Here is a 20,192-nt window from a genome sequence, read left to right on the forward strand (position 1 = left end):
GCTTGTACTTGGGAAATAAAACTCTGATTTTAGGACCCAGAGGGCAGAAACCTGCCCTAGGTGTGCTCCAGAATGCCAAGGCATGAGGTGACTCTGTGGAGGTGGTGACCTTGGTCAATATTAGGAATCCGAGTTGCTGCCTTCAAGCCACTAAAACGGATACGGATTCTACCTAGTAGTTCTGGGTAAGTAAATGGGTTAACCTTTGGAAGACCTACAGTCCAGTGTGGTCCCATGAGCACAGGCAAGGGACAATGTTCTGTTCTCACCTTCCTCTATGAGTTTGCCTTTGAGATCAGAAGAAAGGCTGATTCAAAGAGATCTGATTAAAAAACAAAAGCAGGTATACTCCTTATTCAAGGCAGTCCTCCAACTGAAAATAAACAAACAAAAACTAGGCAGAGCAACAGTCTTAGACTTTTGGGCTGGCTGAACTCCCTGCAAAGATGCTTGCAACTGGTGCGAATCCAGAAAAGGACCCGAAAAGCCCCCAAGGCTTTGCCATAGCAGTTTCCCAATTTCTTTCGCACTGCTTTTAAAGTTTAAACAGAGCGAGCAGGAATTTGGCAAAGAACCTTGACCAAGGCAGAGGTCAGACCCACAGGTGCGGCAGCTGCGCGGGGAGGGAGGACCTGGCAGGTGCTGATGCAGGCCTCCCTGTGCCAGACATGTGGGCTCGGAGGCTGCTCCCAGGGTTTCCAGCGCAGCATCTGGGCGCGCTGTGGTCCGGGAGGAGTGGCGGGTCAGCGACGGGCCAGCTCGGGGAGCTTCCTGTCCCCTCCACCGTCGGAGCGCCACGGATGCCTGGGAGTTGATGACAACCGCGGCGGCTGGGAAGCCCCCAGGCGCCGGGGCGGGGCGGCCACAGCCGGCTGACCAAACCGGGAGGAGGGGCGCTGAGGTCCTCGGTGGCGTGAGGGCGGGGCCGGGGGCTGGGACCCGCGGGAGGGAGCGCCGCGCCCGCCGTGCTGCCATTGGCCGCGGAGCCCCGGAGCAGGCGAGGGGGAGGAGGCGGCGCTCCATTGGTCGGGCTCGCCGGCCAATCCCCGGAGGTCTGGGGGGACCAGGCTGGGGGCAGAGCGTGCGGAACCGCGGAGCGGGCAGCCAGCCGGGCAGCCAGCCCCACTCCAGAGTGACCCTGAGTCTCGGCGGGACCCGAGTCCGACCCGACCCTCGAAGCACCGTCCACGTCCCCCAGCCGCGCTCCGGATTCTCTCGCGCCGCGCAGAGGAGCGAGCTCGAGCATCTCCCGTGCGGCCGCCGCTGGGGCTAGGAGTAGGGACACCCCGAGGGCCACAGATCACCCCCACCCCCGAGCCCGAGCGCAGCAGCCCCTTCGCATCGTCGGAACCGCCATGACCCACTTCAACAAGGGCCCTTCCTACGGGCTCTCCGCCGAGGTCAAGAACAAGGTACGCGCGCGCGAGCGGGCGGTCTGGGGTCTGCCGCGGGGAGGGGAGGGCTGCAAGCCGCCGCGGAGAGACGTCGAGGCTGCCGGAGAGGTGCGCGCTCCGCAGCTCCCGGAGCCGGCTCGCACGCGCTGGCCCTGGCTTTGTTCCCGCGCCGCGGCCCTGGCGGGCGGTGGGTTCCCGGACGCCTGGAGTCCCGCAGCGCCGCGGGGCCCGCTCGAAGGCTGTAGGATGCTCCCCTCCGGGAAGAGGGCGCTCCAGAGTGGTCTTTGGCCCTTAGGCGGGGCCTTGCCTCGCGGCTGGGACTCCGGGAGTTGCCGCCCCCGCCATCCGCCTGGGTCGGGGCTGCCGTGGGACCCTGCATCTCCTCCCATCCTGGCCCCCTCCTCCCACAAACGAAGTTGGGCGGCTACGTGGCCAAACCGGGCCCCTCATTGTTCCTCTCCTTCTCCAAGGGAGGGGACGCTGAGTGTCCCGCCGACCCCTGGGACCCGCGGGCGGAAAGGGAGCCCGTCGGTGGTGCCTTGGTGTAATTGCGGCTGGTGCGGGAAACCCAGACAAAGCCTGAACGCGCCGCCTGCGAGCCGATTCAGCTGTAGATGGGAGAGTTAGAAATGCAATCCTGAGAAGTTTGCAGCGCGTTGAATTGTCACGATATCTCGGCAGGGTCGCTTTTGTTCGGGGTTTGTTTCCTGTGGCGGGTTGTATTTTTTGGAGTGATTGGAATCTGGCGACGCTGTTTTGCCGAGTACTCATCTCAAGAATGCATCGGGGTTTATCTTTCGGACTTTTGGCCTGGGAAAGAGATGAGAGGCGTCCCCCTCCCCAAATCCTCTCCTTCCTTCCTCCCTGCTTGCATTCCAAGTCCATGACATCAGGGGTTTCGGGGGGGGGGGGGCACCAGCCAATCCGCGTGGAACTGCGCACAGACCGCTCATTGTCTCCTTTTTGCTGTTCCGGCCAAAGCGCCACAAAGGAGGGCTGCTGTGGTTTAATTCTCATTAACCTCCCGGGAGCCAAAGCATGTCAGGATTGTCACCGCGCTGTCCCACCCCTGGTAGAATACAGTGGCGTTGTCAGGGCTGTTAACACCCCAGAGCTGCGGGTGTGTGCGGTGTGAAGGGAATCCCGTGGAAGTAATGAAGCGCACCGTTGTCAGACGCTAGCGAGAGTGCGGTTTATTCTCTCCTGCTCTTGTAGCTGGCGCACCCCTTTGCATTTCATCTCGAAGATGAATTCTGAACAGTCTTTGAAGCAAGGGGTTAATTTTCGCCCGTGTTCTAAAATTGAAATCTTCAGGGTTTAACCTTTTCAAATGTTTGGTCTGAATTAAAGTGTTCCCGCAGAGGCAGAAAAGTTTGTTTGGAGTGCAGCACTCACCGACTGAAAACTTCGTTGTAAAATAGCGGTCCTTCCAAGTTTATAGCCCTAGCTTTTGGGAGCCGAGGGCGTTGGCGGGTGAGAACTGGGTGGTTTGTGCCCTGGCGCGGCTTGGCGGCGCACGAATAGTAATTCCCTCTGGGATTCTGGCGCCCTCTGCGTTTCTTTACCTTTGCATTGTAAATGAGGTGCTGGTGACTTTGGCAGCCCTTCAAGTGGCTTGACTTTTCCTGGTTCTTAGTTTCCAAGCTGGTCTTCTTTCTGCTGACTGGCATAATAGCTTCTCCCCATGTCTTTCTAATTGAGCCAATAACCCCAGGAAATGCAGAGACTCGGGCCGGATCACTATTACTGCAAGTGTTGGAAACAGTAAATCCTCAGTTTTGTTTTTTTTTTTTTTTTAAGAACCTTTGGAAATTAAACACCAAGTCCATTTAAAAAAAAATAACGCCTTTATTTATGCGGGGCTGTCACACAGGACCCTTTTATAAAAATCCTTTTGATCTCAGCAGAAGAGGTGCCCTGTGAGGTGGGGAGGATCACTGGAATACTGGGATTCCAGCATCATTTTCTGGTTAGGATGCTGGGCTCCAGAAGGGTGTGTTTGGCCCAGGGTCATGGAAGAAACTTGGAGTATTCTAAGAATTTCAACAATTGGTGTCTTAGTTTAGTTAAGTACTTAGACGTGTTCATCCACAGGACACTGTTGTCTGCCCCCCACCACCACCGCTATTTTAGTCATCCACCTGTTACTACTTGACATTGTAATTATTCCTGTCCTGGTACTCATCATCTGTTCTGGGCTTAGTAACCAAATCTACATGCTTGAATGAGGTGTTGATTTTTGACTAAAAGTGTAGGACTGTTGGATAATGAGTGGACATAGGGAAACATGAACTTCACACTGCAACTTTTCATTCACTCCTTTTTTCCCCTCAGGTATTGTATAATGTATGTGTTGATCAAATACCAGAATTTTGTTATTACTGTGTGTGTGGGTGTTTTCTCTGCATGTATGCCTGTGCACCTTGTACCTACAGTGCCTCTGGAGGCCAGAGGAGGGGTTTGGATCCCCTGGAACTGGAGTTACAGATGATTGTGAGCTACCAAGTGGGTCCTGGGGTTCGAACCCAGATTCTCTGTGAGAGCAACCACTACTCTTAAGCATTTAGCTGTAGCTGCAGTTCCCCAGAATTTCCTTTCTTAAAATATCATTTAATGTCTTGGTAGGTATTATGGAGTGGAGTTTGAGTCCAGCAGCTGTAAATTCTAGGTCCTGCCGCCTTGGCTAGTTCCTGCTTTGGATGATGTGGGCAGGTCCTTTGACATCTGTCTGATTTAGGATTTATGTCTATTTTATTTCTTGCAGTTGTCTGTTCTGCTCTTTTAAGGATTCACTTTGTATCACAAAGCATTTGAGCTCTACTCAGTGGTCAAAGCCCCCCACCAGTGAATTGACGGCATCTTTGATCTTAAATACTTTGAATCAGTAAAATTCCAGGGCAACATCTTTGAAATTAAACATTTAGTTGGTGAGATGGCAATATAGAACAGCACACACAAACTTCTTTAAAAAAAAAAAAAAAAGAGGACAAGAAAATGTGGAAACCAGGATTAAAAAAAAGAAAAAGATTCCCTTCAGTCTGCATTGTGGATCAAATGTTTCTGCTTTTTTTTTGACACAGGCTCTTGTGGAGTTGAGGCTGATCTTGAGTTCACTATGTAGCCAAGAACGATCTTGAACTCCTTATTCCTGCTTCCACCTCCCAGTTGAGTGCTGGGATTACAGACTTGCACCCACCATTTCTGGCCTGTCTTTAAATGACAATAAAAGACAGAAACAACAAAAGGACCAGTAACTGTGATCGGCATAAAATCCCAATGGGCCGGGGAAGAAGTAGAGTCGGTATTAGACCCTTGAGGGAAGATGGAACTTACCGTAATTGATAACGTCCTGTGGGTTGTACAGGTTGAACAGGCTCTGTGGGAACTAAAAGAAGAAAAAGAAAACAAAAATGTAACAAAACCAACAGATCATCTAAGGAAGGGCAACATTGCCTGAGAGTTGGGTCTAAAGGTTGGAGCTAGTAAAATCTGGCTTGGGATGGGTGTTGCAGGGACCTCATAGAAATGAACAGGAGTGCAAAGGGTTGGTGCCCTCACCACCCCCCAGTGGTTTTACAACAGTGTTTTCTTGGTGGAGGCTGAGTGTTAAGAATGAGATTGGAACGTGTGATTGGAATGTGTGTTCTTACAGCCTTCTGTTCCCATAGCAAAGTCTGGTTTGAACAAACTGGTTTCTTGGAGAATCTTTTTGGTCACCCAGTAGTATTCCCAAACATCTAAGAGCCACATTGGAAGACAGTACTAAAATTTTAAATCACTTAACAGTAAATTAAACCATCCTATGCTAAAATGAGGACCAGGACCCATGACATCCTTGCTTGCAGCTGTCTGTCTCATGCGTTTGGAACAAACAACTGCTTTTCAGGGTGGCCTGGATCAGGGTACTTCCCAGGTGACTCCAGCATAAATTATCACTGAAGCCAGGCTTGATGGTGCACTCTTTAATCCCAGCACTGGGAAGGTAGAGGCAGGTGGATTTCTGTGAGTTTGTGGCTAGCCATGGCTATGTAGTGAGATCCTGTCTCCAAAATAAATAGATAAATAAATAAAAATAATGAAATCTCTTAAGGTAGCACACCAGAATCACTGCAAAAAACGTGTAGCAGGGTTTATCTTTTTTTTAAAGTACTGAGGTTAAACGATTTCTCATTAAAAATTTGATATTGTCTGTCTCTGCTCATCAGAGATAAAGATCCAGGTCTTACTCTGGGATGCAGTTCAAGGTCTGTATTAGGCTGTGGTTTGGAGCATAATATAAGAGTTGCTGTGTAACTAATACAATCTTCATTATAAGAAATGGAAACATATCTTGCAAGTTGTAGTAAATATTTATCGATTTAATGAGTTCGTCCATCAGGAATAGATTTTGCTGTCTCAACAGCTGGAAATCAATCTGCTAAGTGGACACACACACACACACCCCGTAAGAGAATTCCGTTTCTCAGGTCTGATGTTTTAAAAGTGCTTAGATGGTTTTGTTTAGTTGTGGTTTGAGGGTCTGACTGTAGCCCTCAAACTGACTGTGTAGACTAGGATGGCCTCGAACTCTCAAAAGATCCACCTGCTTCTGCCTCTCTAGTGTTGGGTCTTCATAAAGAAATGTGTCCTAACACCAGCCATGTGTGGTTGTTTTGTAAAGTAACTTGTTCTGTGTCTTAATATTACCTTGAAAACTTAACCACTAAAATAATTCCATCTCATTGCTGATTTGGGAAAACATTCTTGGACTCCCAGTTAGAGAGAAATGTAGAGATCCCTCTGAAAAGGCTACTCTGATGCTAGCCTCCCAGAAGTGGGACAGGGTGGCTGTCCAGCCAGATTAGGGTCTTTGCTGCTGGAAGGGACTAATGATTGAGGTTTGTCTGCCCGCTCACCTTTCTTTTCTTTACCCCATCCCCTCATCTTGACCACATCATAAAGATGCACTTGGAAAGGATGAGGAGAGGGGCCACACCCACTCTGGAACACTTCCTTATCATGCTTACTGGCCTGTGTGGCCTGTAGCCTTCCACAGTCTGAGAACGTTATATTGTTAGCCTACAGTTTTAGATTTCAGAAACAGGCTGAACAGTGAAAACATTGTCAGTACTTCCAGTAACTAGAGGGGTGTGTGTGTGTGTGTGTGTGTGTGTGTGTGTGTGTGTGTGTGTGCTCTCTTATGACTGTTTCCCTTCTGAATTAGGACAGGAGGATTAATGAGGGGTTTTTTCCCCTCTTTTATGTGAATGAGTGTTTTGACTGCATGTGGTTTAATGCGTTTTTTTCCTCTGCACTCCATTCACTGTATATATCGTGGCTAAGATGGTTACTATTATTTGTGACTATATTTTTCTCATTTAAAGCACACTTATATGGTTTTATTTTGGCTTCTTTCACTATCATTGCAGCCATTTTTTGCGGGGCGGGGGTTCAAGACAAGGTTTCTGTGTGTAACCCTGGATGTCCTGAAACTCGCTCTGTAGACCAGGCTAGCCTCGAACTCACAGAGATCCGCCTGCCTCTGCCTCCCGAGTGCTGGGATTGAAAGCTTGTGCCGCCACTGCCCGGCTGTTGTGGCCATCTTAATTAACTTCCTTCTCATGATGAGATGGTGGTTGTATGAAGCTTGTCCTCAGTGTGGGAGCAGGTCCTGTGTTCTTCTTGGCTTTGGCCATATACTGTGTGCATTGGTTCTCTGGCTCTATCTAGATTCAGCCTCACATGGAATCTTAACTTTTAATGCCTGTCTTTTTGCGTCCTCCATTTTTGTTAAGCATTTCTGGAAAAGGTGGTGTGCATTAGCATGCCTACTCTTTATGGTAAGTAATAAAAACATATTTTGCAAGTTTTATAAACACACATTTCTGAGCACAGAAAGGTCTCCTCTCCTGGTAGCACCATCTCTGGTTCCTGTCAGTGGAGAATGGGCAACCTGGATTTGAACCCAGTTTCTTTGAGATTCACTGTGGACTTTGGGCAAGTGACTTAACCTGTTTACATCTCACCTGCGCGGTGAAGATGTAACAGTCAGCTTTACAAGGTTGTTAGAGAAATCTGACGGAGATCGTTCATGTCAAGTGTTCGGGATTAGCCCAAAGCGCACTCAGTACAGATGATGTAAGCATTTTGCTGCTGGCTTCTGAGCTGTATTTGTCTTGTAGGTGTTGATACTCTAAAAGCTGAGGTTTCGTCTGTGTCTGAGGCTTCTGATAGGAAGGGGACCAGGACACCGAGCATCCCTACTCTGTTTCCCTTTTTCATCAGGAGTGTGTTGGTGTCTGGATTGTTGTCCAGAACTCCCATAGCATCCTGGGTGATGCCTCTTTCTCCCCCACGCCCCCTGAAGTTCTGTTCTTTTCTGGCCTAGTTTCTCCTGTGAGGTAAAGGGAGGACTCCTCTGTGTATCTGCCTTCTGAGCAGGAACTGGGAAGCTAGAGGGAATGGGTGTGCCCCTTGGGCGGGGCATCTGCACTGGCAAAGCCAGAGAACCAGGAGCGAGGATGCAGCAAAGAGACCCCTTTTCCCCCCCTCTTCCTCTCAGGTCTGTCTCTTCTTTTTAATCCTAGCCCCTTGCTACTTACAGGCTCAGCCAATGGGTAGGGTACGAGCTTCATTGTTGTACTTTTCTCCCTCTTTTTTGCTTCATGTGGGAGGAAATCTGAGAGAAAATAATTAATACCATGTGTAGCACGTCTCTCTTTCTTACTGTTGGTTAATTCCAACATCTGATTCTATTTTAAAGGCAGCAGCAAGCCAGGGGCTGTAGCTCAGCTGCTCGGCTGCTTGCCCTAGCGTATACAAAGCCCCGGGTTCGATCACAGCACTGTGTAAACCCAGCGTGGTCACAGGAGCCTGTAATCCTAGCACTTGGGAGGTGCAGGCAGGAAGATCAAGAGTTCAAAGCCATCCTTGGCTGGATGGTTAGTTTGAGGACAGCTTGAGCCACATGAGAGAAGTTGTCCTATAAAGGGGGTGGGGAAGCCGGGCGGTGGTGGCGCACACCGCCTTTAATCCCAGCACTCGGGAGGCAGAGCCAGGCGGATCTTTGTGAGTTCGAGGCCAGCCTGGTGTACAGAGTGAGTTCCAGGAAAGGCGCAAAGCTACACAGAGAAACCCTGTCTCGAAAAACCAAAAAAAAAAAAAAAAAAGGGGTGGGGTGGATTGGGGGTGGGGTGGGGAAATAATTTGGTCAGTAAAATGCCTGCCCTGAAGACCTGAATTTGATTCCCAAGAAGCCATGGGGGAGAAAAGAAACACCTGGGTATGGCAGCATGTGCTTGTGCTTGTAATCTCAGCACTGAGGCGGATAGATCCCTGGAGCTCTCCAGCCAAGAAGCCTTGCCTACTCAGCAAGTCCCAGGGCAGTAAGAGACTGTCTCCGGGGTGGAGGGGCTAGATGGTGCTTGAAGAATGGCACCCCAAGTTGTCCCCTGTGTTCTACACATATATACACATTCCCCTAAAAGAAAAGCAACAGTAGTCACGTTATACTTTCCATAGAAACTGTATGTACATGAACCTCCTCCTGGGAGCTTGTTGGAGTCCATGGCCATTAGCAGCAAAACGGCATCCCTCGGGCTCTTCTGAGCCTGGGCATTTGCTTCAGGTTTCTGCAGAGAACCTGGATGCTGTGTATTAGGAACCCTCATGACCCTCCCCCTGGCCAGATACACTTAGACATTTAACTTGCCAGTTCCGTTTTTCATTTCTAGTTTTCTTCCCCTCTTGGCTCGATCTCTTTATCCTTTCTCTTTCTTCTTAGTGGCCAGCGATTCGGTTTTTGATATTTTCCTGCAGTTGATTTTCTGGTACCTTCCAAAACACCCGCGGCGAGAGGCTCCTTTCCAGAGAGGCCAGTAGAATAGTTTTCCGTCTGAGATCTCTTTGCCAGATATCTTCTTATGAACTTTTGAACCAGGCTGGCACTGCCCCCTGAGACCGCAGAGTCCTCTGGCTATTGGAAGCAGAGCTCTTTAGCTGGCAGCAGGCTCTAGTGTATCGTGTGATAAAGTGGCTCGGGGGACAGGGATGGTGGAGGAGTCTCTTAACTCCTGGACCCAAGCAGTCCTCTTTGCTCAGCTCTCCTCACTGGCTTGGGAGTCCAGGCATACTCCACCCTCTTTTGCTACTTTGAGATGAGCTATGAGCTGGAGAGAGTAGGGGAGAGGAGGTAGAAAAGGCGTAGACTCTGGGCAGACCTGGGTCTAGATTTCTGCTTGGTACTCAGTCTTTGGATAGGCCATCTCTGCTTGCTTCCTTGCTCATGAGAACCTCTCCAACTCTTTAATCTCTGTTTGGTGAATGAAATAATTGTGAAGAGTGGGAACAGTGCCAAAATGTAAGGGCGCTGCACTGAAAGAACCCTGTATCCCTCCCCCTCATCGCCACGGCTCCAGTCACCCCGAGTGTCACTCAGATGTTCCACAAACCGAACTGTAGTCTGTTGTATGGATTTCCATGATTTGCTCACTACTTCCGTACTGGGAAACTTTCCTTACAGATGCTCGTGTGGGAAAGTGCATAGCTCTGGACCCAGTACTTAAGTGTATATTAAGTATTTAGCAGTTGTTCATTTTGAAAAATCAGTTTATACTCCTAGCCAGTGGTATAAAATAGGAAGAAGATCACTTTAATTTTTTTTTTTTTTTTAAATCAACTGAAAGCCAGTACTTGGAAGATAGAGAAAGAAGGATCAGGAATATATGGCTATCTACAGCTACATAATAAGTTCCAAGGCCAGTCTGGAACTCTGGGCTACATGAGACCCTGCCTCAAAAAATCAGACAGCAGGGCCCGGAGAGATGGCCCATCAGTTAAGAGTGCTTGCTCTACGATCATAAGAATTGGAGTTCAGATCTTAGTTCCCATGCAGCAGTCCATGCCTGTAACCCCAGCTCTGAGGAGGATGAGACAGGAAGATCTTTGGGGCTTGCTGGCTTCCAGCCTGTATGAGAAAACATGAGCCCCAGGTTCAGGGAGAGACCCTGTCTCAGATGCATCGGTGGGGGTGAGAGAAGAGGACACCAGTGGACCTTTTTTCTGGTCTCCGTGCGTCCACAGGTGCACACACGTACACATACATTCACACTTGGACCATCCATGTCTCAAAAGACATAACAGCCAGACAAGCGAAAAACCAAACAACAAAACTATGTAAGTGGCCCTGCTGAGGCTCAAGCCACATGTGTTAGCTCTTTATAATTCTATGTTAAGTCACCAACATCTGTAATCCCTGTTTTACTGTTCCCCCTTTCAGACATGGGGACCAGACAGTGGAGGGGGTGTGTGAGGACACTTCCATTAAAAGTTACTTGGCAAATAATTCTTTTTTTTTTTTTTTTTTTTTTTTCCGGTTTTTGGAGGCAGGGTTTCTCTGTGTAGTTTTGCGCCTTTCCTGGAACTCACTTGGTAGCCCAGGCTGGCCTCGAACTCACAGAGATCCGCCTGGCTCTGCCTCCCGAGTGCTGGGATTAAAGGCGTGCACCACCACCGCCCGGCCAATAATTCTTAAAGTAAAAAGCTTAAGCAGCATCAGAACGATCCCATATTAAATGGCATCAGTTAATTAATTGTAATGATAGGCAGTCAGCCCTCTGTGGCTGTGAGCTTCGCATCTGTGGAGGCAGCCAACCATGGACTGAAAATATCCCCCAAATGTTCACGTCTGTATTGAACGTGTACACAGACTTTCCCACCTGTTCTCTGAACAGTACAGTATAGTAACTGTGTACAAAGCATTTGCATTTCTTTTAGACAATGTGAGTCATCTCGAGATGATTTTAAGTATGGGGTGGGGGCGATGGAGTTGTAACTTGGTGGTGGAGTGCCTTCTTAGCAGGCGGGAAGCCCGGGGCGCCATCTCCAGCACTACGCACATAAAAAGTCGTGGAAGGGGGGCTGGAGAGATGGCTCAGAGGTTAAGAGCACCGACTGCTCTTCCAGAGGTCCTGAGTTCAGTTCCCAGCAACCACATGGTGGCTCACAACCACTTGTAATGAGATCTGGTGCCCCCTTCTGTCCTGCAGGTGTACATGCAGGCAGAATACTGTATACATAATAAATAAATCTTTAAAAAAAAAAAGTCGTGGAAGGATGTGTGGAGGTTACTTGCATGTACTACTTAAAATACCATTTTATACAAGGGGCCTGAGCACTGGCTAGCTTGGTGTTTGTGGTGAGGAGGGAAAGCCCTGGAACCAGTCCCTGTGGATAGGATATCAAGGGACAGCTGCTGAGTGTGAACAGTCTTCCAATATCTGAGTGGGAATCGCCAACAAAGCATAGGCGAAGAAGGGGGGACATTCAGGGAGTTCCTGCAATGTTCATGAATGAACTTGGGGTGGTTCTCAGCAGCTGTGTGATGTGAGAGCCACTGAGGATCTCCAGTTTGCAGCAGAAGAAGCGCACATGTGGAAATGCCCTAGCAGTTTCCAGACCAACCATTACAGTCCTAGGCTAGAGTTCAGAGAGAACCAACATCTTTCAAGGGACAAAGGAGAAAGGTGCCAGGCCTGGTGAGGGCAGGCCAGGGTGAGGAACCCCGAAACAGGGAGGAGCCTTTGACAAAAGGCAGAGGAGGAGAGTCAGGGGTCTGGGAAGGCTGGTCTCATGCAGGAGGAGGGCTGGAAAAAGGCCAGGGATTGGGCTGCTGAACCCTTACTGCTAACCTTTTGAGAGACTGTCTTCAGAGGAGCATTTTTCCAGGAGGTGGGAGCACTAAGAGAGGAAATGGAGAGAGCTGGCCCGACATGAAAGAGAAACAGGTCAGTGCTTGAGACCAGCATCAGGTTCGTTCAAAGATTTGCTTCTTTTGGTTGAGGTGGAAGCCTGTGCCCATTGAAGGGCCAGTGAGGGGAAGGCTGGGGGCAGAGAGTGGAGTTGAGGGTTAGCAGAGGTGGGAAGAAAGTGGAGGACCCCAAAAACATAGAGGTGATGTGGACGTCTCTTGAGCCAGTAGTGTTTGTTGCTCTTACGTGGGTGGAGTGAGGTGTCACTTTGGCCCTGGCCTGGCCTGGCGCTCCTGAGCTGGTAGCATAGGCCACAGAGAGTGAAGGCGTTGGGCCTGCATGTGGAATACTCTGCATTCTGCTGCTTGACTCCGCTGAGTCCCGCAGGCCCCTTTGCTGCCCGGGCGCTTGTTCCCTCCACCCATTCCCTTGGCCCTTGACCTGGAGGGGATGGGAAATAGGGTTTCCGTTTTGGGTTCTGTGCATGTGTGTCTGTCACATCACCTCTGGGAGACCTTTGTGCTGGGGCAGAAGACTGACGGACACTCCAGTTCATGAGGGCTGACTTTGTTCCTCTCTATGTATTCAAACTCTGAGACAGTCACATACAGTGGGGCCTCATAACCAGGTCCTAGCTGGAAAGAGGAAGCTGTGTTCAAGTTTTATTTATTTATTCATTTGTGTGTGTGTGTGTGTGTGTGTGTGTGTGTGTGTGTGTGTGTGTGTGTTTGTGAAGACTCTAAATCTTGGAACTAATTATTTCCTTCTTTGTTGTGGTGAGTGAGAAGTTTGAACTCCAGTGTGCATCTAACCTGCCTTCAGTGGCTTTTGTGTAGGTCATGGTGGAATGCAGGTATGTGACCCTAACCCTCAAGTTTATTATTTTTCACATTAAAAGAAAAATGAACTCAGGTTTTTAACTTAGGGTCTCTACCAAGTCCTTGCACAGCTTGGGTCTGGGGACTAGGGCCCATGAGGGAACGAACAAAGGACAGACACATGTACAGGGATGGAGTGGACTGGGCTCTCTTGATGGAGAAACCACAGTATCCTGGATGCTCGGTGTGTTTAATATATGTAGTAGAATAGAGAGGTGGGGTTATTTCGTACAGCTGAACGGGAAAGCGGGGTTATTATATGAAGATATAGAAGGATTCATGAGTATTAAATACAGCTGATCAAGGAGACAGTTAGCTGATCTTGGTAGGCGCAGTCTCTTAGGGGAGCTGTCTTCGGGCTGTAAATGTGGGGCAGGGAAGCTGTGGTGGGTATTTTCTGTAAACACTGTCAACATTTGCACTCCGACCAGAAAGAGGCTTTGCCTCTGAACTTCACCTGGCCATGCCCATGTCAACAGCACATGCTCACTCAGGACTTCACTCCCTAGAGGTCACTTCCCATTCCATTTCATGAGGCACAGGGGAGCTTTTTGTTAAGGGGGAAATGGGAAATTCCATCCTGTTAGTTCATGGAAACTTCGTGCCCTCTCATTTCAAGTTAGTAGTCCAGATGTAGCTGGTTGTGTTAGGCCATCACTGTGAAATGGACAGGACGCCATTGTCGTAAAGGCGCTTGTAGTTGGAGATAACAGATCCAAGCCCCAGGCAGTTAGTTCCACAGTTGGGGCCGACTGAAGTGCTGGCAGCTGCCTCCTACCTGTCCTGATCATCCAGCTCTGTAGTGGATAGGGAGCCACATGGCTCAGGGTAACTCGGGGGTGGTGGGATGCTCACCTGGGAAGGGCTTCCGAGGTCAGTACCGAGGAACTTCTGGAGCTTTGCTTTGGGGACTCCGATGGCGAAATGGCTTTTGTGAATTCCTCAAACCACAGTAGATCTCGAGTTGCATCCTCTAAGGTAAACTTGAAATTATCCGGTGAGGAGTGAGTACGTACGTATCCCAAGGCTGCAGCCCAAATAGACCTCAGCGCTGCCTACGGGTGGCCCGAAGGTTTTGGAGGCAGTCACAGTCCTGAATCTGGACAGCAGCGAAGAGCTGGCACCATCGGGTGCTGTGGAGATGCATGTGTGTTCCAGCCATGGGAGCAGAGGAAATGCAAACTTGAGAAGCAGCCCCATTTTCCTCCACTGCAGCTTCAGCTGGGTTCCATTTCAGCAAAATCTCTACAGAGCTCTCACATGGACAAGGAAGCCCTTTATCAGAGACTCTTCTCCAGCTGGCTTTCTTCCAAGTGGGCTTCTTGCTTACACTTCATTGGTACCAACAAGGTATTTTTCCATTTGGCTTCTAGTCCATTTCCTCGGGATTTCTATTTATTTATCCTGGGTCTAACCTCCGTGTGCCTCAGAATAAATTGGCTCTCGCCTGTAAAACTTTCAGTTCATGTTCAGATCATGGCAGTCCTCTCTCTCAGGCCCCTTCTAGGGTGTGTATAGTCACTTGGCTGCCCAGTTTTTCATAATAGGCTGTGTATGATTGATTGCTTGAACATTCATTCATTGAGACAGGCTAGCTTCCATCTTGTAATCCTGCCTCTGTCTCCTAAATACTGGGGTTATAAACATGGACCACTATGCTTGGCTGTATCTGAATTCTTTTATTTTTTACCACCCAGTTGGACCTTTCTAGAGCAGTGGTTCTCAACCTTCCTAATGCTGCGACTTTAATACAGTTCCTCATGTTGTAGTGATTCCCCAACCATAAAATTTTTTTTGTTGCCACTTCATAACTGTAATTTTGCTACTGTTATGAATCGTGATGTAAATATTGGTGTTTTCTGTAGGTCTCAGGCAACCCCTGTGAAAGGGTCATTCGATCCCCCAAAGGGGTTGTGACCCACAGGCTGAGAACCACTGTTCTCGAGCCTGATAACCAGTTTGTCGTGTCCTCTTTCAGAATGCATCTGGATCACAGTATTGGCACAGTGTGGTTTCACCAGAGTACAGTGGATTGATTACCCAGCATTCTGTGTATTTGGTTCTAAACCACCTCCTATTTCAGTCAGGATGATAACCCAGTGATGTGGAAACGGCATCTCTCTGTAGACAAGAGTCTAGACCGTACGTTGGCAAATAGATTTTCCCTTTCTGTAAAGTTAGGTAAGAATAGTGACAGATGGTTTGATAGTTCACATACTTATTTCCCACTTACTTCTTATAGCCAGTGCTTTCCTTGGCTCCTCGGGCTGTTGTGATTCAAACAAACATTAATTATATTGCTGCACAAAGAGAACATCAATTTAACTCAGTCAGCTCATTGAAGAAGCACTGTTAGTTCTAGACCTTTGGGGCAAGGTTTTAGATGTATCTTGAATAATTTGTTTATTGTACAAAATAAGATGTTTCCGATTTCCAGTTTAAGTTTCATAAGCACACTCCATGACTTCTAGATCACTCATGACCAGAGCAGAAGGGAACTGAGCATAAGCCTCCAGGAACTAAGCCTCCAAGAACTCATCACTGCGAGCTCCTCCTGCCTTGCCTTGGATAGTCACAGAGTGCCTGGTGACTGCTCCTGACTGACCTTCCAGGACTACTAGAGACAGGGACTATGTCCCTAGCAGTCCATCTAAGATTACTAGATTGGCTAGAGAAGGAGTGACGCCTGTGGTGACCACAGCAGCATTCAGATGCAGATGTCTTTCGGAACAAGATAGAACTTTAGATCAGAGGCCTTCGGCTGGCGACATGAACCACAGTTGAATGTCACTTTTCAAGTACTATTTTGTTCCATGCGTGACATTGAGAGCCACAGAGTTGAAGTGCCAGTTCTACCTCATGGGAGGAGACCTGGGCAGCTGTCCTTGATGTAACTTTGAACCTTGCTGGCTGTGGGTGATATCTACCCAAGCACCTGCCAGGTGCTTGCACACACTCGTCAGAAGTTTCAAGTCCCCTCCAGGACAGCCATCCTCCCCTACCAGTGATAGAGAGCCTTGTTTTGGGGGGTAGGAGTAGGAAGTGGACAGACCTGCCTCCAGGATTTTGTTCATAGCTGTTCACCAAGTGAGATGTTCCCATCCTTATTAACTGACGTTTTTGAGTTTTAGTGTGTTTGGGAAAGGCAGCTCCATATGTATGTGCTCCCCTCGCCCCCATTTAAGGTTGCACTTTTAGCTATGTATGTTCTACACCCGAGAATCTGAAGATAATTTTTCTAGACAGAGAGGCCTTGTTGACCTTGTTGACCTTGTTCTTTGCTCTTTCTTCTCTCTGTGTTACTGTTTGGATTAGGCACTAGGCCCGTTTCTCTTGGTGTTTTTAAAGCTTCCGCTTCTTGTCAGTTTCACAGCATTCATGTCATCGAGTCTTAGGGTCTTTGTGTTTTTCTGATGGTAGAATTCGATTCTGGCAAGTCTTGTGTTGAAAGCTTGGTTGTCTAGCTATGGCTGGTGGGATATGGAGGAAACAGGAGGCGGGGCTTACTGAAAGGAAGTGACGTCATTGAGAGTCTTCCCCTTAAAGGTGTCTTGGATCATAGTCCCTTCCCCTATCTCCCTTTCTAAACAGACACCCTCAGCTACATAGATTCCCCTGTCTCATGTTTTCCACCATGGTTTTCTACTCTGTCACAGGCCCAAAGACAACAGGGCCAGGTAGCCACGGACTGAAACTTCCGATCCAAAGTTACCTGGCTTCAGATAGTTTATCTCAACATCAGGAAACTAACACGGTCTATATCGGGGATACCTTGGTCTGAAGGTCTGGCTGTACCAGACCTTTGAATGCCCTTCAACCCCACTGTGCTAACCTGCTACAGATGTGGTTGTCCTTGACTTTCAGATTTCCCTAGCAAGTTCACGCTGTAGAATTTTGGATTCTGTTCTACTAGAATAAGATCTCTTAGGCCAGGATCTGTCTCTAAAGTGTGCTTCCTAGCTGTCTGAGCAGAGCACAGAGGAGAGGACCAGAAGAGAAGCTGAAAGAAGAATCCAAAGCTAGGCGGTGGTGGCACACGCCTTCAATCCCAGCACTCGGAGGCAGAGCCAGGCAGATCTCTGTGAGTTTGAGGCCAGCATAGTCTACGCTCCAGGACAGGTACCAAAACTACACAGAGAAACCCTGTCTCGAAAAACCAATCATCAATCAATCAATCAGTCAAATCCAGAAAACATGACAGATGCTGTTTCATTACTGTTCTATTATTGTGAAGAGACACTGTGACCAAGACAATTCATGAAAGGAAGCAGTTAACTGGGGGCCTTGCTTACAGTTTTAGGAACTAGCCCGTGAATATCATGGTGGGAAACAGACCGGCATGGTGCTGGAGCAGTATAGCTTTACACTCCTAATCCACACGCAGAAGGAGAGAGACAGGGCCTGGCATGAGCTTTTGAAACCCCAAAGCCTACTCCCAGTGTCACACTTCCTCCAACAAGGCCACACCTCCTAATCCTTCTCAAACAGTTCACTGACTGGGAACTAAGCATTAAGACACAAGCTTTGGGGGCCGTTTACGTTTAAACCACCACGGGGACTAACATGAGTGTGGTTTTTAGGTAGATAGATTGGGGTCATGCTGAATCGTCTTGAGTGGCTCAAAAGCAGCCCCAAGAGAATTCAGGCATGGCTGAAAATCTGGAGACTGTTGTCAGCACCAGAAACAATAACCTGGACTATGGTTTGAACGGTCTCTGTGATGATTTATGGTAGGAAGGAAAACTGATTGGTTCTCTATATGCATGGGCCAGGCGTCTGCAGATTCAACCAACCACGTCAAAAATACTAGAAGAAAAACTGTGTGTTTGCCAAGCATGTATTTTCATTGTCATTGTGCCCTGACTCCAGCATATTATATATACGTGTTTACATTGTATTGGCTTAGGTAAGTCTTCAGGTGACTTAAAGTAGACATGGCTATGCATGGGCTATGTGTACATGCTATGCTGTTGGATGTAAAGGACTATAGTAGCTAGGGATTTTGGTGTCTGTAGGAGTCCTGATTCAGAGCCCTATTGTAGATATAGGAATAAAAATCAAGTGCTCTTCCCTCTTCAGGGGACTCTGCAGCGTGCCTGCAAGTGTGGCCATCAGGCAGTTCTTTTCCCATGAGCCCTCCGCCTCTAGGTTCCCTGGTAGCTAGCTTTTTATTGAGTACTTGCTGCCTACACCAAAACCGGCACCACGGCGTAGCCCTGGCTTTGTTTCTACCCCTTGCTGAGATGTCTTTGAAGCCTTCTGTCTCCCTAGTTACTGTGCCTCCCTGTTGACGACTTCCAGTGAAACGTCTCTCCACAGTGCCAGGGCTTGGCTGCCTCTTGGTGACTGGAAGGCTTTTTATCTGATGTAGTGTCTCCTACGATTAGGAAGTGCAGGCCCTTGGGGCTTGTGGTTTTTGAAGAGACTCCACTTCCTGTGCTGTTTCATGTTTTATTTGACAGAGGACGACGCTTTGACGAAGGGGGTGAGATTGGGAGGGGCGACGAAAAGAGATTTATATACCGTAGTTCATCTGGCGTTTCTGACACTTGCTGTCTGTCATCGTCACTTTGTCCTAATGACCTTTTTCCTAACGTCTTCCATCTCTGCCAGACTTAGCACAAAGGAGTGGAACTGTTTTGAGTGGGCTGAGCTTTGGAGGGTCCTAAGTTTAAGATTTTGTTCTGTGTCGCCTACAAGACCCTCTCTGTGCTCTGCATACTTACATACTTTAATTTTTGTAAATAAATACTGCTCTGTAGACATCTAAAGTGAGGACTAAAGACTGGCCGTGCAGGACTGGCCTGCACTTGACTGAAGAACAACTCCAGATGGATTCTCTGAGCTGCCTAGACTGCAGAGCCAAGGCTGGGCAGATGGCTGAGGCTCCACACAGGAGAAACACAGGTTGGGTAACTCAACCTGGTGCTCTTAATTGGGTTCTTAGCACTGAAGGAAGGAAGGGAGGGAGGGAGGGAGGGAGGGAGGAAGGAAGGAAGAAGGAAGGGAGGGAGGGAGGGAGGGAGGAAGGAAGGAAGGAAGAAGGAAGGAAGGAAGGAAGAAGGGAGGGAGGGAGGGAGGGAGGGAGGAAGGAAGGAAAAGAGTTGGTGTTCAGGGGGAATGAGAGCAGAACAGAGTGTTGGCTGGCAGTGGAGGATGGCCCACCCATTTGTGGAGGTTTGAATAAAAATGGCCCCCATAGGCCCATGGGAAGTGGCACTATTAGGAAGCGTGGCCTTGTTGGAGTAGGTATGCTGTTGTTGGAGGAAGTGTGTCACTGGGGGGTGGGATTTGAGGTCTCAGATGCTCAAGCTAGGCCCAGCGTGGTACTCTCTTCCTGCTGCCTGCTGATCCAGAAGTAGAACTCTCAGTTACCTCTCCAGCACCATGTCTGCCTGCATGCTACCGTGTACCTCTCCAGCACCATGTCTGCTTGCATGCTACCGTGTACCTACCTCTCCAGCACCATGTCTGCCTGCATGCCACCATGCTCCCCACCATGACAGTAGTAGACTAAGCCTCTGAACTGTGAGCCAGGCCCAGTTAAATGTTTTCCTTTATAAGAGCTGCTGTAGTTGTTAGTATTTAAGCATTACCTGTCTGGCCCCTTGGGAACCTTTCCAGTAAGACAGTACCTTGGCCAGCTCAAGGTCTTGACATCATCCTGCATAGCCCATTTGTGCATGTGCCAAGTCCCCTCCCAGAGGTGGGCCCTGCCCACCTCTCTCTTCCCCCTTTCCCTCCCTCCCTCCCTCCCTCCCTCCTCCTCTCTTCCTCTTCCTCTCTATTCCCCACGAGGTCTGTACCTCCTCTCTTCCCCCTTTCCTGTTTCTTTTTTTTTCTTCTCCTCTTCTTCCTCTTCTCGCCTCAGCTTCCTTCTCTCCCTTCTCCCCAGCCAAACTCTCCATGTGAGTGTGGTCTGGTCCGCAAGGTGTATCTCTCTCCGAAGCTCCCACCCGCCACTCGCCATTTTTAAAATTCAACAGTGGTCATGGTGCCTCTTCACAGTGATAGAAATCCCAACTAAGACACCATCTAATACCCTGGAAGACCTTGCTCTTGGTCTTCGTCCTTAATGGGGTTTGCAGGAAGATGTTGGTGGCCATCGGTGGGGAGGCTCCATCAGCTATGCCCGGGCGCAGTTCTCCTCAGCTCCGTGGTCTTCACTTGCATTTTGATGCGGAAAAGATGCA

The 20,192-nt window shown here is 48.9% G+C and overlaps 1 protein-coding gene and 1 long non-coding RNA gene across 2 annotated transcripts in view; one reads left to right on the plus strand and one right to left on the minus strand.

Annotated features, from left to right (window-relative positions):
- Window positions 1-1,060: 1,060 nt before the first annotated feature.
- Window positions 1,061-20,192, plus strand: part of Cnn3 (calponin 3) — a 33,703-nt gene continuing 14,571 nt past the window's right edge. The window contains exon 1 of the mRNA XM_059266172.1: window positions 1,061-1,412. Coding sequence (XP_059122155.1) covers window positions 1,356-1,412 — 57 coding nt within the window. The 5' untranslated portion in view covers window positions 1,061-1,355. The remainder of the gene's footprint in view (window positions 1,413-20,192) is intronic.
- LOC131913511 (uncharacterized) lies at window positions 2,570-4,987 on the minus strand. Its single transcript, XR_009379904.1, has 2 exons — window positions 4,728-4,987; window positions 2,570-3,140 (listed from the first exon to the last, which is right to left on the minus strand). It is a non-coding gene; the product is annotated as an uncharacterized LOC131913511 (long non-coding RNA).

This window comes from Peromyscus eremicus, chromosome 6, assembly GCF_949786415.1.
Source record: "Peromyscus eremicus chromosome 6, PerEre_H2_v1, whole genome shotgun sequence".
In the NCBI taxonomy this organism is placed as follows: Eukaryota; Metazoa; Chordata; class Mammalia; order Rodentia; family Cricetidae; genus Peromyscus; species Peromyscus eremicus.